A 17,666-nucleotide genomic window follows, 5' to 3' on the forward strand; every position below is an offset into this window, starting at 1 on the left:
TCTGAAGAACAGTCTTGGCAGAGCCTGAAAGATGGGATAGATAGACAACCTCTGGTCTATATCAAGTTTCTAGAGTTTCACAGTGAACAAACTAGAAAACCATATAGAATAGTGTCTGATATCAGGTCAGTCTTTAACAAGCATCTGGTGAATGGATGGGTGGATGGATGGGTGATGGATGGATGGATGGATGGATGGATGGATGGATGACTAGATGGATGGATGGATGGATGATGGATGAATGAGGTGGATGGATGGACAGAAGGATGGATGGATGGATGATGGATGAATGGGGTGAATGGGTGGATTGATGGATGGACAGAATGATGGAGGGATAGATGGATGGATGGATGGATACATGGATGGACAAAAGGATGGATGGATGGGTGGGTGGACAGATGAATGGGTGGATGGATGGGTGATGGATGGATGGATCGATGAATGGACAGAAAGATGGATGGATGGGTGGGTGGATGGATGGATGGATGGAGGGAGGGATAGATGGATGAACAGATGGACAGACAGACAGATGAACGGGGGATGATGGATGGATGGATAGATGACTGGATGGATGAATGGAAGGGTGGATGGTTGGATGGGTGGATGGAAGGGTGGATGAGTAGATGAATGTAGGAAAAAAACAATGAGAATCAAGAAAATAGACTTGCAAATAATTTTCATGGTAGCTGCTTTAAAAAGGAGCCCACCATAGATAAACAGTGTGTTTAAGCTTGTCTACCAAAGTGCAACCAATTTAGCGTTTTCTTTCACTTTTTAATGCTTGATGAAATTTCCCATAAAACAAAAATACCAATCACACCAACACACCTACTCCACTGGAGCCCAGAGTGCTCAGCCAAGAGGCCACTGAATCCATGTACCACCAGAGTCACCTGCTCTCCTCCCTGAATTACCCACCCCCCACTCCCTGCAACATGGCAAGAAAGAGCCAACACTCACGCCATAAGGAAGATACCTCCGGTGTTTGAGACACAGCCTCGTCGGGTTGGGGTGGCATGCCGGTCATAGCCAAATACGCCACACAGTAAGCCCAGGTAATAAAAAATCACGATGAGAGACAGCAAGCAGCACACAACCAAGCTCGCCAGCCACCTGGTGAAACAAGCACAATGTCATTAGACATGAAAGAGGTGACATTATCTTAACACAAAAGCTCTCATACTAAGGCTGGAGCAGTTGAATAATAATTGGCAACAAAATATTAGATCCCTCTGGTAATTCCTCAGAGGATGAAAAGACGCTTTCCCACCCCTAGTCTGCCAACCCAGCCCACAAGGAAACTTAATTTTTATCTTGGCTTTGAAGTGTTCTCACTCCATAGTCATGGGATTATTGCTTCCTTCCTTTGCTTTTATTCCATGGGACTCATAAGCAGGGTTCACTCAACTTCTCCAAGGCTACTGGTAACAATGACCCTTAAGACTTTTACATTCTTTCAAAGTTAATGATGCTATAAATGCTTATTATAATAATGATGAGATATGAACAGATCATGACTAGCCAACAGATAAAGAAATATTGGGCTCTTTCCCCTGGTCTCTCTGTAAAATATTTTGTGGTTGCAGGAATATTTGGGGGGTGTTGTGTTGTTTATTGAACCAGATACTCCCTACATGGTGAGTGCATTGAGTATTTTAGAACTTCACGGGCATCCTAAGTCAAATGTCTGCAGAAGGCAAATCTCAATTTCGTAATGGTCCTGTGAGACATTTGAGGATAATGGATCCTCAATTAGGTCTTACTGGCATTCCTGGAATGTACAACAACCTTTTCCGGCAGCTGAGGGTAGAAATGCTTCCCAATCTTTAAAACACTATAAAAGAAAGAATTTACTTCTGGGACAAAGCCACCACTAAAGCTTTTCATTCGATTGAAAGCAATCTTGATAATTATTATAATAGCCACCTGTACTCATTCTGTGGCTTTTGTTCCAAATGCTGGGGACACATAATTAAATAAGCCATGGAACCCAGCCTCAGAAATCTTTTACAGTTAATGAATGCCTCATCTGTTTAGTTAAATTTCTTTTTAAAATAAAGCTTATGGTCTCTGGGCGGGAGAGATGAAAGAAAGGGGGAGCTGACATGTAGACAGATCATTGTACCAGTCTTCTCATTTATGAAACTCTGATCTCTAATGAGATTGTAAGTTCGTTGAGAAAAGGTCTGTCTTATGTTTGTCCTGATACCTACTGGGGTGACCTAACCTCGTGGTAGGAAAACAGTTTGTTGATTGCAGGACTATCATTAAGAGCATAAGCAGCTGGGGTTGAAAACCCACCTCTGCTGTGTTGTTGCTGACCTTAAGTGAGTCACTTCTCTACCCAGAGCCTGTTTCCTATAAAAATAAGGGCTATAAATAGGACACACCTCAAGGGATCTTTGTGACTATTCAAAGGGAGGTCTTGCATGCAGTGCCTGGTGGGCGCACTGTAACTGTTCCCTAAATGATAGCAATTACTGTTACAATTTATCTTGTGCTCTTGCATAATAAATAACATGAGTATGAATAAAAATCTCTGAATTTCCATGGGTTTGAGCAGTAAGGATGGTTCCAGTGGCAGGTCATGGCTGAGCCTTTCAGAGTGGAGAGTGAATCTTACCATCTCACATGATCCTCCAAATACCTTGCCTCCCTAGCACTGCATCTGAGATGTCCAAAGACACCTCCCAGGGCCAAACTCCACCACTAGCGTTTTCAAATGGGGCAAACTACAGCTGCTCACCTGGACTCTCGAACAATTTACTGGTTTCAAGGATGCTCCTTCTGTAAGAACCAACCTCTCCATATTTATTTTACAAACCAGTGATGAAAAGAATATCACCCAAATGCCTTTGCCCTTCTTAATTCCTTTTAAGTTTTAAAATCCTGTTACATGCCTGAGATAATTATAACAGATTCTACAAGCCACTAAGGGCACCGAAATGGCAAATTATTAAAAATTTGGCTTAAAAATTTCAACCTCAAAAATAAAAAAGAAACACTTCATGAATTTGCATGTCATTTCTGTGCAGTGGCTATGCTAATGTTGTTTGCATAGTTTCAATTTTAGTGTACGTCCTGACGAAGTGAACACTTCAACTTTTTTTAATGAATGTAAATGAAGGCGAACATTTATCAGGTTACGGCCTCTTTGTACAGCCTGCTCTCATATAATTATCCTGGTTATAATGTCAAATTTTTACCCCATTCTATAGCATGATTCACTCTCCTAGTTTACCAGCTCAAAGAAGGCACGCACCTGTATGAATCATATTCTTCCAAGGTGGGTAATTTTTGGTGGATGTAAGTCTCAACGGAATTAATGGGATCCATGAAAATTGACAGATTATCCTGGATAGAAATCTGTTCATTTATATTTTTGATATCTGAACCAATGGAATTCAAGGTACTTTTGATATCTGGAAACAAAGATACCTCAGTTATGCATTTTCAAATGTACAGGAAACAGAAACTTTGTTTTGGACCCAAACTGAAAAACTTGAAACCATTTTTAGTTTTTCCCGTGCTATGTATGCGTTTAAAATATGAAAAGGTTCTGTAACAAGCATGAATGTAGCCAAGACCATCTAAAAGCAATTACTTAACTAAACAGCAAGCTATGAGCGCTGACTTAAATGATATGATGCTGAAATCAAGCCAGAGTTTTCTGCTACTTATTTCACGAAAACAAACAAACAAATAAATAAATAAGGATCTGTTGCTTAAAATGTACTGTGTATGTACCTACCCTGCGCCAGGCACTTTTATCAATGTTAAATCATTTATTCCACTCAGGTAGATATTCTTATTCCCATTTTACTAACAGTGACCCTCAGGGCTCACAGAGGTTAAATGTTTGCCCATAGGGTCTCTTTCAGAAAGCACTAGAAATGGAATTGAAACTTGGGTTTCTTTAACTCAAAGCTTCTGTTAAATGATTTTGGAGAAATAACTTAATCATATAATAATTCCTCCATCTAAGAAATGGCATTCAGGAACACAGTAATTCTCCGCGACCCATTTTTTGAACAAATGACTCCAGGTGATATTTTTGTTAAATTTTTGTTTGGCTCATAAAAATTGAGACTTGTTCAAGTATATCCATGTCTCTTACATGCAAAAAGCAATAGTATTCCCAGTGGTCATACAGATCCCTTAATCTTCATTCTAATCTTTCAGTGAGGAGATAAGTTCTAGTTTTCTGGAAAGTGTGTGTCCACAATGACGGGTCATGGGATCAAAGCTACGGGGGGGGGGGGTGCGAGGTGTCACCTGGTCCAACACTCACACAAGATAGGAAGTTGGCTTGTCCACAGCGATTCTTGACATGGACATAGTACGAACACATGGATGAGTGAAAAGTCCACTGATCTCTGCAGCACCAGAGGCAAGATTAGCCGTTCTCACAATGAGACCCCAGGGCTGCCAGTGAATTCTGGGTAGGTGGCAGTGTGGTCCAAAATGGAACTACATAAAAATGGTGAGAAACTTTTTTCAAAGTGTGTTGTTCACGAAGGTATGAAACCTCGAGAGCTCGTAGGAGGAGACTATTTTTTGCACAGTGGCTCAATTCCTCCTCCAAATAAATAGCTTGTGTGCCAAAAGACCCCAGGATCCTCGACGAGCTGACTCCATGAGCCTCTTTAATTGTGGGATTTCTGAGAGTCTCAGAGACTCTCAGACTCCCCTTCTCCTATAAACAGTTCCCTAAACTCAGAATCAGGACTCTTCTGCTTCTCAAGCTGCCCTGCCCTCCCACACAGCTCCCCAGCCTTGCCAGCTTTGGTGCCTCTGTATGTGCCTGGTGCCCTCTCTTAGCAAATGCCTTCTTCAGGCTTCAGTTTAGATGTTGCTTCCTCCAGGAAGCCTTCCACCACCTTCACCCCACTTCGGATCCCTTGCACGTGCCTTGTCATGTTATCAGAGTGTGGAAAACAGCATCTGTATACATGCCCAGCCAAAAAGTAGGCAGGGTCATGCCTTATTCAGCTCCCATCCCCTGAGCCCAGCAGAGCCTGGCACACAGTAGGCACTCAAAATATGCTTGCAGAGTAGGACCGAATAATCGAACATGAGAGCTAAGGGTGTCTATTTGTTTTGGAAGGACATGAAAATAAGTCAGGCTGATGGACTGGCACTCCCCCGGACCTGGGAAAACTCTGGCTTGTGTTTAGGCAGGACACTGTGCAATGGGCCTCGCTCGCACACCTCGCTTTGCCAGACTTACAAGGGAGAACTGCATGTATTGGCAGAAGAGGTCCAGGAAGGGGAAACAGAGAAAGTAAACACAGAGATTAGTAAGCAGGGGGCTACCAGACGTACAGCAGGTGTTAGCCGTCAGATGCTAGCATAGGAAAGTGTGAGCTTTGTCTCTAATAGTTTTATATTTTCTAGTAGAATCTTAGATTAAACAAAAGGGAACACACAAAACATCTAAAGCACTATGCAGTGGGACAAAATACTTTTCGCCCAAAGTCTTAAGTCTTAATAAATTGAAAGAACTCTATTAGGAAAAGAAACGAAATGCCTCTAGTACAATATTTTAAAACTGCTTAGTCAACAGATATAAAGAACTGAGAAGATGATATTTTTTAAAAGAGAAGCTAATCTTACATAGCTTAGAGATGTCTCCTCTTAGCAAATAACCAGGTTTATCCCTATTCCTACACAAAGAAGTGTTTACACTGCATTCTTCCTCTGTACATTCACCCTAAATATCATAACCTAAATACAATGTGATTCCATCATTGAAGACCAGTATAATTCGCTCAATATGAATTCTGACTCCAATTTTGTAAACAACCTACAGAAGAACCTAAAACACCATTATGCTAGTGTCAGAGAGCAGATGAACATCTTCCTCAAGTGACAAAATAAATACTTATGCATAGTATTCCTTTAAAAATCAATTATAAGTTCTCTTGGGAAATAAAATAATCCACAGCTTTTTTTCCCCACAGTGAAAACAATCAGAATGTGACCTCCCAAAACGTGGCTGATGTGAGCTTTGACAGTTCACAATGAGGGCCGGTCATCTCAGGATGGCCCTCAACCATACAGCTTCCGGCCAGCAGGATGATGTCAACCCATGTTCAATCGGAGATTATTATTTTTTTAAATTTACATCACTGTGTGAAGGTGGCACAACTGAAAAACTCTGATATTTGTTTGGTTTTCTAGGTTTTAGTGAGAAAGTATTTTTTAAGAGGGAAAAAGAACAATTCAATTCTTAATATATTTCTTTGGACTAACCAGCCAATTCTAAACAAGGAGAGACACAAACTTATTTCAAACTGTGAATCTCACCTGATACCATGTCTGTGGTTTGATTTTGTACCATCTCAGGTATATCATTAAAGGATTTATTGCCCTAAAAAAAAAAGTTCACAGTAAATTGACACACATAATAAGTAGAAGAGCAGTTAACTGGTATTTATTTTTAGCTTAGTATGGAGTAGAGAAGCAGAATAAAAATGTAACATTTATCTTAAGGCAGAAATGATCATTACATGGTCATTTTAAAAGTCTAAAAAAAAATCCCTTCAGAGGGGACTTTCTTAAAATTGCATGCATTAAAGATCAAGCTAAACGTTTTTAATTTTTAACTTTTAACTCATGTTAAAAGTTTCCATGTATCTATACCAGCGTTTCTCAATTGGGGGCAATTTTGTCCCTCAAGGAGACATTTGGCAATGTCTAGAGACACTTCGGTTATCATAGTTGTGTGGGTGCTACTGGTATTGTGTGGGCAGGGGCTAGGGATGCTAATAAATATCCTACAATGCACAGGACAGTCCCCACCACAGAGAATTATCAAGCCCAAAGTGTCAGTAGTGTTGGGGTTAAGAAACCCTGATCTGTACAATGTAACATGTGCAGATATAATTCATATATAATTCATATATATGAATTTCTCAAAATAGAATCTTATATTGAAATGAAATTACAAAACAAAATTGGAGATCTAGTCTCACAGAAAATAATAATGTCCAAAAATGCAGTTTATAGAAAATACAAATTGTAGTGAGGCTAAAACAAAAACAAAGACAGTCATGCCAAGCTATTGGGTCGTTGGAAAGAAAAGTCATGACGTATTTTGTCTATGTTTTTCAAAGGTCATTTATTTATATAAAGAACATAGATCAATCAGTGATATATTGCCCGTTTTGTTCCATAACCTTTTGCCATCTCTCAGTGAGCTTCATAATTCCTCGTTCATAGACAGACCTGTTTTTATTTGCAAAAAACTGAACAAGGTGCTGATTTACCGCCTCATCTGAATTGAACATTATACCATGCAAGAAGTTTTGAAGAGAGCGAAACAAGTGCAAGTCTGAAGGCGCAAGGTCAGGTGACTATGGTGCATGTAGCAAAACATCCCATCCAAGCTCCAATAAATTTTGACAGGTGATCAAACTTGTGCATGGTCTTGCATTGTCGCAATGGAACACAACTCCTTTACAATTAACAAGCTCTGAACGTTTCTGCATGATGGATTCATTCAAACTGTCTAATTACTGACAGTACACATTCAAATTGATTGTTTGGTTCCTTGGTAGGAGCTCAAAAAACATGACACCTTTAAAATCCTACCACACTGAGAACATAACCTTCCTCTGATGAATGTCTGCTTTCAGTCGTTTGAGGCGATCATCACGTTGGGACCAAGACTGTTTGTGCACCACATTGTTGTTAATCCACTTCTCATCACCAGTTATCAGTAGCTTCAGAAAAGGATCCTTTTCCTAAGGTTTAATGAGCATATTGTAGATGTTTATATGTGCCGTCAAATGAACTTCTTTGAGTTCATGCAGCACCCAAATATCGAGCTTGCTTACATATTCCAGCTTCCTCACGTGGTCGTGAATGCTTGAATGATAGATGTTCAATGTTTCTGCAATCTCTCATGTCATGTAATGTGGGTTTGACTCGATCAATGCCTTTATTTTGTTATCATCAACCTCGGTGGGCCTCCCTGGCCGAGGAACGTCATTGAGATCAAAATCACCAGCACGGAATTTCGTGAACCATGGTTGGCCTGACGTTCTTGTAGAGCATTGTCACCATAAACTTTAGGCAACTTTTCACAAGCTTGATGTGCATTCTTCCCTTTATGGAAGTAAAACTAAAATATGGCAAACATGCAGTTTGGTCTTCCATCTTCAACTTGTTGTAAAATCTCCAGAACTCAACCAAATCGCTCAATTTTGTTTTAGAATGAAGCTAGAACTGTCAGCTGTCAAATGACATAGCAATAACATAGATGCGAATGACTCCAGTACTTCCAAAAATGAACTAGTGCCATCTGTTGCAAACATGCGTCATGACTTTTCCAATAACCCAATAGATCACTTTGGGGCTAAATCCGTGACAGGAAAATGCCATTATTTCCAAGTCACTCAACTGAACACCCTACCTCTTCTCTGGAAGGGGTTTAATTTGTGTTTCTTAACTGTCCACTGGTGGATTTAGCCATCTGCTATGGAACACTGTCGCAATTATAACCGGTTCTGAACTGAATGTCTGTGTCCCCCCAAAATTCATATGTTGAAATCCTAACTCTCAAAGTAATGGCATTAGGAGGTGGGTTTTTGGGTCAGGAGAGTAGAACCTTGTGAATGAAATTAGTGTCCTTATAAAAGAGACCCCAGAGAGGTCCCTCTGCCATGAGAGGTCACAATGAGAAACTGGCTGTCCGCAACCCGGAAGAGGGCCCTCACCAGGACCCGACCATGCTGGAGCTCTGATCTCAGATTCCCAGCCGCCAGAACTTTGAGAAATAAATGCCTGTTGTTTATAAGCCATCCAATCTATGATATTCATTTTTAGCAGTCCAATTCAAGTTCCAAGCTTTATGTTTGTGGTGCCAGTCAGGTTCACTTTAGTGTAGCAACAGTGATGTCATAAAAAGAACATCCCCAACTTCTGTTTCCTCAAAGGTGAGCAAGCTACCCAGCCACAGGAGCTTGTGTTGGTTTTCTATACACCTGACCCCCCTCCGCCGCCTACACATTTATGTGTGTTTGGACCTGTGGAGGTCACCCATTATGGCTAGAAGGAGCCTGGCAGATCTCCTAAGTCAATTCCTTTATTTAATAAACCAGATGACACCAGAGTCCAAAGACCAAGAGTTTTTAATGACTTGTTTAAGAGGATATGTACTTGGTTTATATGTGGATGAGTTTAACAGATATTTGATGATTTTTATACCCATTGTAAAAGACAGAGTCAAGAATAAAAATATTCGCTCTATTTCCTACAGAACCAGGACATTCTTACTGAATTACAAAGAAATATTTACGGTGCACTCAATATCTTGGTTGAATAAATAGTGACAATTAGTAGGCTAGCAGGGAAATCATGCTAGTCTGGACCACTGTGGTCCCTGACTTCTTTAGGGATTACCAGCGGGACAACCTAGACATTAAAGCAATAATTACAGTTATGAGGAACTTAAAAAAGAATACTTACCATGCTATAAGAATGTATCAAAAAGGGTTTTGACCTGGTCAAGATGCCTTCAGAAGTCCTCATTAAAAAAGTGATATATGCAGGGCCGGCCGAGCGGCTCAGTTGGTTAAGAACTTGCTCAAGAGTGCGAGCTCTGAGCAACAGCGTTGCCGGTTCAATTTCCACATGGCCCAGTGAGCTGCACCCGAGCTGAGCTGCCACTGAGCTGCCAACAGGGATGGCTCAGCTGATGAAAGCGCAAGTGCTCCTAACAACAAGGTTGCCGGTTGACTTCCGCATGGGATGGTGGGCTATGCCCACCCGCAACTAAGATTGAACCCAGCATCTTGAGCTGAGCTGCCCTGAGTTAACGATGGGTGACCGGATGGTTCAGTGGTTAGAGCGTGCACTCTTAGCAACAAGGTTGCTGGTTCAACTCCTGCATTGGATGGTGGGCTTTGCCTACCCACAACTAAGATTGAACACATCACCATGAGCTGAGCGGCTGCGAGCTGCCAACAGGAGACCAGATGGTGACTGGACTTGGAGCTGAGCTAGCTGCGTCCTCCACAAGATTGAAGGACAACAACTTGGCTGTTTCCCCTCCCCAATTCCCCAACAAAATCTTTAAAAAAAAACAAAACAAAGAAAAGAAAGTGATATATAAAGCTTAAAGTAGCTATTATTTAGTAGCCTAAGTGGCTAGGCAAAGGAGAGGGACAAAGAAGCAAGTGCAAGGCATATGCACAGCATGTGCAAATGCACAGAAGTGGAAAGAAACAAAACCAGCATGGCTGACTCACAGGCAGAGTGGGAAAGCAGCTTGTATCAGAATCAGTGCGGGGTCCAGCACTATACCCATCAAATTCTAAGCCCCAGGAAGGAGAGATCATGCTTTTCTTTTTATCTTTCTTGGTCCTAGCATAATGCTTTGCATATAAAAGGTGCTTAATAAAATTTTTTTGAATTGAAATGATGAACAAAATTACCTGTAAGTTAACAGTTATCACCTTTCTTGGCAATCCCTCTCCAGAACTTCACTGCTATTTTGCTGTCACTTATTTTCTTACGTGCCAGTCTACTCTTTAAAATGTAAAATGAGCTACTGTATTTTTTCCAAAAACATACCTTTTGAACCAGGCTGGACAAATCAGTTCGAAGAACATCATTAACATTATCAAGTTGCATATGCAAAGATGGGAGCTGAAAATTTATAAAACAAAATGTAAGGCAAGGTATTCAGCCCTAAAATTATTTATCATAAAAATGGGAGTCATCTTATATCCAAGTTTCAAGGCCTCTGTATCATACAGTATGATCAATATTTCTTTTGAACAATAGAGTATTGTTTGGGGAAAACACATTTAGCTCAGAATGACCTCTATAAGCACTGATCTTTAGATTTTTGGAGGTCTCCTGCTGCAGTCAGGTAAAAATTAAGGAATTTAGTATAGATTGAATATGTGTGACCTCACAATTTCAGGTATTGAATACTGTTGAATAAAGTTGTAAACAACCTTTTTAAAACACATTTAAAAGTAATACAGTCAGTGGCTCTATTGGTGAATGCTCTGGAATAACTTTTTCATTTTATATTGTACATGAATTTAAAATGTTCTATCTTTCACCAATATTGGAACAAATATCATGGGCCTCCTGACATGATGTACCGAGAAGGACTCAATATCACTGGGTAAAGGGTGTAGATAGGGGTTCCTGTGCCAGTCTTGTAAATTTTCTGCAAGTTTCAAAGCACATCAGAATAAAACGTTACCTCCAAAACAACTCGATCTCAAACAATTTAAATGCAAGTGTGGATCCTAGCTAGGCTCTAACAATCTGTTAGATGATGACAAATATGATATGCAGACACAGATGCTGAATGTGAATTGTTTGAATAAAATTGATTCATGGAATGTAAAATTGAGAAAAATATAGTTATATTAAAATGTTGTTTTATATAAAATGTGATATATATATATATATATATACACACATCTTGATAATAAAAATCATGAGTAGACATGATTATTTTATCTATGTCCCAGAACTTTATATATTCAAGTTAATCCAAATTCTGGGTTTTTTTTTTCTAATCTGAGGAGTTAAGGGTAATTCCTTAATAAGGGTATTTAGGCATATGTGGTTAATATACTAGGCACATCATTTCAAAATATATTTTAACTTTTAAAGGTCTACAAAAATCCATCCTGCTTCCTTTTTTCTTTTTAAAGTTGAATTCATTCTGATGTTTCATCAAATCAATCACAGAGAACTCTCAAGAAGGGGTTCGCATTATTCCTTCTCTCCTGCTGCGGCCATTCCAATGTGAAGATGAGAATACTGAGAAGGCCAACAGAGACCCAGGCCACTGTGGACCTAATAGGTGGACCCATGCTTAGCGCTGCCAGCTGGCCCGATGGCACTGCCCCAGGACGAGGTCACCTCCTCACCTGATCCACACTGGTGTTGTCATCCAGGTGGTCTAGAGTCTTTCTGATGTCATTACAAGTGGCCGTCATTGAAGGCACAGAGCACTGGGGGTCATTGAGCGATTGCTCCAGGTTCGTTTTAATGTCACTCAGGCTGCTATTAAGTTGTGCAGTTGATTTTTTCAGCTCCTCTAAGGTATTGTTCACGTTCAACAGGGCTTCTTTGGTTTCTTTGATTGCTGTAGGAACACAGTCCATTTCAGAACAGAGGCACCCAGTAGGCTGGTAATGGCCAAATCCCTTCTCATCTACAGAAGTCCCCTAAAGGAACTTGAGACGAATGTGTAAATGTCGCTGGAAGGCAACAAGAGAAGCCTGCTGCGAGGGACAGTCTGAATACGGGGACATTTGCTGGCCTTCTCTACCAGCCACTCCGACGAGCTCAGGTTTCCTACTTGGGGGCTCTTTCACACAAGAAGCAGGGGCAGGCACCAACCCAGGAACACAATGGAGACATCTGGGCACGGCCTTAACTGGTTGGCATTGGAGCAGCAACCTCAGGAAAACTTGTGTCACCACCCTAGCATTGCCCAGCCTTGAAGAGGCCAACCTAGACAAGCTGGCATCTTCAATCCCAAGTAGTTTTAATCCTCACTGAAAACTGACCACACCCAGAAATACTTTAGCTACGAATTTTCAAAGATCTGGAATTAAACAGAGCAACAGTTAAGAGTACAGTTTTTGGATTCAGGCAGGAGCAGGTGCAGATCCAAGCTTCCCTACATTCTGTGTTACTGGAAGCCAATTTCTGAACGTTCTTCGGCAATTTCCTCATCCGAAAATGGTGAAACTGCCACCATGTTGGTCATGACATGTGGGGATTAGTACGATCAGGCTGATCGTAAGTCCATCTGTTTTGTTTTGGGGACCCCCCCCCACAGCCTAGAACACATTCTTATACTAGGAAATCCCTAATAATTGTTTGCTATCTTGATTGCTCTGGGGCATAGAGCTCCATACTTATGACTAGGGAGGTAGCAAATGACAACTCTTTTCTATAGTGACTGAAAGCCACAACAGAAAAAGATGTAAAATTTAAATTAGAGGGCATTGCTTTTCTTGTAAGCAAGTTAAGTCTTCCAGGCTCACAAAACAGATGGCAGAACCACATTTGGGTGTTGCTAGGAGAAATGCCCTTAAAAACTGGTTTCCCCAACTTTCCTAGGCAACTACATAAAACTTAGGTGGTAAAACAACACCACACACACAAACACGCGCGCGCACACGCACACTCACTCACTCACACACACATGCACATTTTCATGCTTCCATGCAGTAGAATCTCATCAAAAGTAGTTTGAGATCTCATTCCAGTTCTGTTACTGCCTTGTAACAGCACCCTTGGCAACTTCCTTCACCTCTTGGGACCTCAGTTTGCTTATCTGTAAAGTAGGGTCATCTCCTGGTTAATTTTAGATTTCGTCCCAGCAGGTTTGCTCTTAGGAGGTGGCATTGCCCATGTCATCCAAGATGGCACCTCAGCAACCTAGCTTTGATGAGACCTGAGGAGGCTTCCAGGACTGGACTGTATGACCATTGGCCCCAAATTCTGCCACCATATCTGAATAGGAAATCTTAAAGTCCGCTTCAAGCAATCTTTCCTCTTGAATTTTGGTCCAGTTGTATCTTAACAATATTTGACACATAATAATGTTTAAGACTTTGCCAAAGAGTCACTCTGGGCCTCAGTTTCTCATCTTTTCCACTTATGTTCCAGGATTATCAACAAAGAATGGAGCTGGTACCCAGCTCATATTGGAGTCTCAACAAATATCTACAGTAGTAAAACAAGAAACAAGGAACACAGTTTCAACTAGAAACACAAAAGAATGCAAAAGAACACGCCAAAATGCACTTCACATCACACAATACACACCTCATATTTTCATGTTGTGTGGTTTACCTCTCATGGTTAATTTTTCTACTTTGACTTCAAGATAAGCTATTTTAAGGCAAGAAACAAACAACAACAAAGAATGATGGATGATAAAATAAATTGATGGCCCAGAAAACATGTGTCCAATTAGGTACCATCTATAGACATTCTGGGTCATGTGTACTATTCTGTCATGTCCCAAAGACTGGAAAGTAATAAATATACATATTTTTTTTCCAAAGGCTTCAAAGCATTTTATGGCTATAAAAAATCTACTGGGTTATAACTCTGGGAGTCATTCCAGGTCTGCCAAGATCACATATATTATATATTTGAAGTCAGTGGAAAGATATTTCAGACTCTCAATTTTAGTTAATTACCATTTTACCAGCTCATAGCGCATTTCCTTGATAGGTTCTGACCTGCCGCTCAGATAGGATTTGCACAAATAAATCTGCATGTTTCTATTCCCTCACCAAAGGCCACTAAACACATAAGGCTGCAAAAAATTTTTAGCAAAAGCATTGCAGAATCAGTTTATTAAGCACAGTTTAAGAAGCCCTGGCTCAACACCAGAAGCTCAATGTTAAGTTATTCAGGCTGACTTAAAAAAAATAATAGAGAACTTCAAAACCGATACATCAAGTACTGAAGAGAAAAATAAAATGGGTTTTAATTACCTTTAATCCAAAGAGAATTTTAATTCAAACATTAAAACTTGGGCAGATCATGGGGCAAAAAGTAAAGATCCACGCCAACCACACTCCATCATTCAGGTACATCTTCACAGCCTTTACCGTGATATAGTTTTGGAGCTGGAAGAGATCTCAGCAGGCCAATATTCCAGATGCACTGCCTCATGAGGGCCGCGGGCTACCGGGGTGCCTGCAGTCATTTCATGGCCACACCAGAACTTGAACTTCACATTCCTCACTCTTCCTCTAGACCTACACTGTGCTGTCTTGCCGTGGACAGCACGGAAGCATCCTACATCTTCACATTCTCAAATGTACCTAAACATCATCTAGTATGGCCTAGGTGATACAGGCTTTATAGGCAGACCGGGGTCTGAATCCCAACTCCACCACTTCTGGCTCCCTGATGTTGGACAAGTTACCTGATATCTGAGCCTGACTGTCTTGAGTTAGTAAAATGCAGGTGACCGTACCCACCCCACAGGGTGGTTGTGAGCAATGACTGATGTGACACAGAAAAAGCAGCTGGTTCACAGCACAGATATTTTCTCAACCTCTGGAAGGGCCTGGGAGGTCTTACTGTCATTGCAGTTAAATGTGAAGTTCATTAAGACCAGGATACCTACTCACATCACTGACTGTGGTGGCTTCAACTACATTATGTATATTTCGACTTTTCAGAACTTGTGTATTTTTTGTTTGTTTTTTTTAGGGGAAAAGGAAAGGGTAATCAATAGACCCCAAAGCCTAAAATTCTATGGGCCTCTCATCCTCTATAGCAGAAGTCAACAAGGTTTCTCTGTAAAGAGCTAGACAGTGAATACTCTAGGCTTTGTGGGCCATAGCGTCTCTGCTGTCACCAACTTTATCATCTTAGTGTGAAAGCAGCCATAGATGATGTCTAAACAGATGAGCATGCCTGCGTTCCGATAACTTTTGTGTACAACAGGTGGCAGGCCCCGATCAAATTCTGCCACTATTATTTCAAATGACCTGCAGACCATTGGTACTACAGCTTTGACACAAGCTTTAAAATAACTAACTAACTAAATAACCTATTGTGACACAGTGTGCCTTTTGCTGGTCTGTTAGCATGACCGCAGACCCTCACTCCAGCCAACTCTCAGGGGAACCAAGAAAAGGGAGAGTGAAGCTGGGAAGCCGGAGAGTTCCGGGTGGAACATTCTTTCCGTCGTTTCTATCTATCACAGCACTTACCTTCTGCCATGGTCTTGATGTCAACAAGAACGGGGATCACTTTAGGTCTCAGTTGTTCATGAATCCCACCTCCTAGCAATGACTTAATATCTAAATTCAAAGAAGCATAAGGGAGTGTGAGGGAGTTGCGCTGATTTCGTCCCCTCTGGCCACTCATACTCTTCACAATGCGGGGGATGTCCTTGCCTGGAAAATTATCTTTAGTCTCTCGTGCCGTGAAATCCCATTTATATTCTTGACCTTGTTTAGGCATTGACTCTTGTGTGGAGATTTCTTCATACTCTTCAAAGTCCCCAACCCAACTGTGCCCCAGTGAAAAGTCAATCACAAGAGACTCAGTATTTAATTGTCCTAGGAACAGGGTGTTAATCGCCTTGGGCCATGACGGCCTGTGGCCCCGAGGTCTTCAGCTAGACCAGGGTCTCTCAACCACGGCATTGCCCATATTTGGGGCTGGATGATTCTTGGTTGTGGGGACTGGCCTGTGCATTGTAGGGTTTTTAGCTACATCCCTGGCCTCTACCAACAGATGCCAGTAGCACTGTCTCCCCCACCCTCACCTGGCTGGGACAACCAAAAATATCTACAGATATTGCCAAATGTTGCCTTGGGGACAGAAAGGCACCTGGTTGAGAATCATTGAGTTAGGCTGTGTGGAAGCTCCCTGTGGACACACAGGGACAAACACTGCCCACCCTAGTATTTCTTTTCTTTTTTTACCATTAAAATTTTTATTTAAACTGTACAGATATTTTAATTACATATAATACTGTCTTGGACCCTCTCACCAACTTCAGGATATCTTTCTTTTTTTTCAGTTACAGTTGACCGTCAAGCCCACCTCTTTGTTTCTAAAGCCCGCTGGCCTCTCAGGGGCTCATTTCTGTCTTAAACAGTGGATGTGACAGAGACCCTTATCTGCCCTCACACGGGGCACAAATATCAAACGCTTCTGACTACAAGAAAACAAAAGCATTCCCACAATAAATGCTAGGTTTATTCACTGAATAACAAACTGTAATTTGTCAGGAGCTCTAGGGAATTACTTTTCTGTTTTTCCCCTGCTTTCACACAGAAATTGTAGAAACAGCATGCTTCATTTCTTGGTCCACATTGTATGGGAGGTGGCCATAGTGCCTTCTAGCCAAAACAAACAAACAAAATTGAAGCAACTTTCAATTTTACTCACTGTCCAGATCTGAAAATGCCTTTTCCTTAATGAGAGTATACTGGTCCAGTACATAGCTGATTTGCTAAAAAAAAAAAAAAAAAAAGAAAATTACATGAAAACTCTTCCAAGGTCCAAAGCCACAATAAAAAGAGATCTATCATACACAAATTATCCGGAATCAGAACATTTTTAAAAGGAAGCAAGTTCTTAGAGATGTTTACATTTTTCTGACACCCAGACTTCTTAATAACACTCCAAAGCTTTCTGGCTTAAGAAATATGATGGATAATTTTTCACATTTCTGTGGATTGGCCACGTGGATCATCTGGTCAGGGCCAGTTTGGCTGGGGACAAATGAAAACCCCTCTCTTCATGGCCTCTCATCTTCCAAGCGGCCAGCCTGAGTGTTTTCACAGCGTGGTCCTGGCAGCAAGAGAACAGGGGTGATGCTGAAGGCCTCTGGAAGCTTACGCTCAACACTAGCACAAGGTCACATTCACTGCATCCTTTTGGTCAAACCAAGTCACGGGACAGCACAGATTTGAGGGGTTAGAAAAAGATCCACTTCTTGAAGGGCAGAACTCTAAAGATTTTGAGGCCATTTGTAACCTATCACACTAGGACCCTTTTATTTAGTGGCTGTAACTGAGCTGGCCTCCCAAGAGGCTGCTTACTCTTCTGTCTCCTGTGTCTTAGCGGCTTCCTCACACCCTTCACAACACCAGTGCCGCCATTTTTAAATAACCACTGCCAGTCTTCTC

At 41.2% G+C, this 17,666-nt stretch overlaps 1 protein-coding gene across 9 annotated transcripts in view; it reads right to left on the reverse strand.

Moving 5' to 3' along the window:
* PROM1 (prominin 1) overlaps positions 1 to 17,666 on the reverse strand; it is a 103,272-nt gene that overhangs the window by 17,921 nt on the left and 67,685 nt on the right. For all 9 annotated transcript variants that reach the window (XM_019625139.1, XM_019625138.1, XM_019625133.1 and 6 more), the window contains 7 exons: positions 16,924 to 16,987; positions 15,735 to 15,824; positions 11,907 to 12,124; positions 10,582 to 10,656; positions 6,310 to 6,373; positions 3,263 to 3,422; positions 961 to 1,113 (listed from right to left, as the gene is read on the reverse strand). In XM_019625139.1, coding sequence (XP_019480684.1) covers positions 961 to 1,113; positions 3,263 to 3,422; positions 6,310 to 6,373; positions 10,582 to 10,656; positions 11,907 to 12,124; positions 15,735 to 15,824; positions 16,924 to 16,987 — 824 coding nt within the window. The remainder of the gene's footprint in view (positions 1 to 960; positions 1,114 to 3,262; positions 3,423 to 6,309; positions 6,374 to 10,581; positions 10,657 to 11,906; positions 12,125 to 15,734; positions 15,825 to 16,923; positions 16,988 to 17,666) is intronic.

Source organism: Hipposideros armiger, unplaced genomic scaffold (assembly GCF_001890085.2).
Source record: "Hipposideros armiger isolate ML-2016 unplaced genomic scaffold, ASM189008v1 scaffold_616, whole genome shotgun sequence".
Taxonomy (NCBI): Eukaryota; Metazoa; Chordata; class Mammalia; order Chiroptera; family Hipposideridae; genus Hipposideros; species Hipposideros armiger.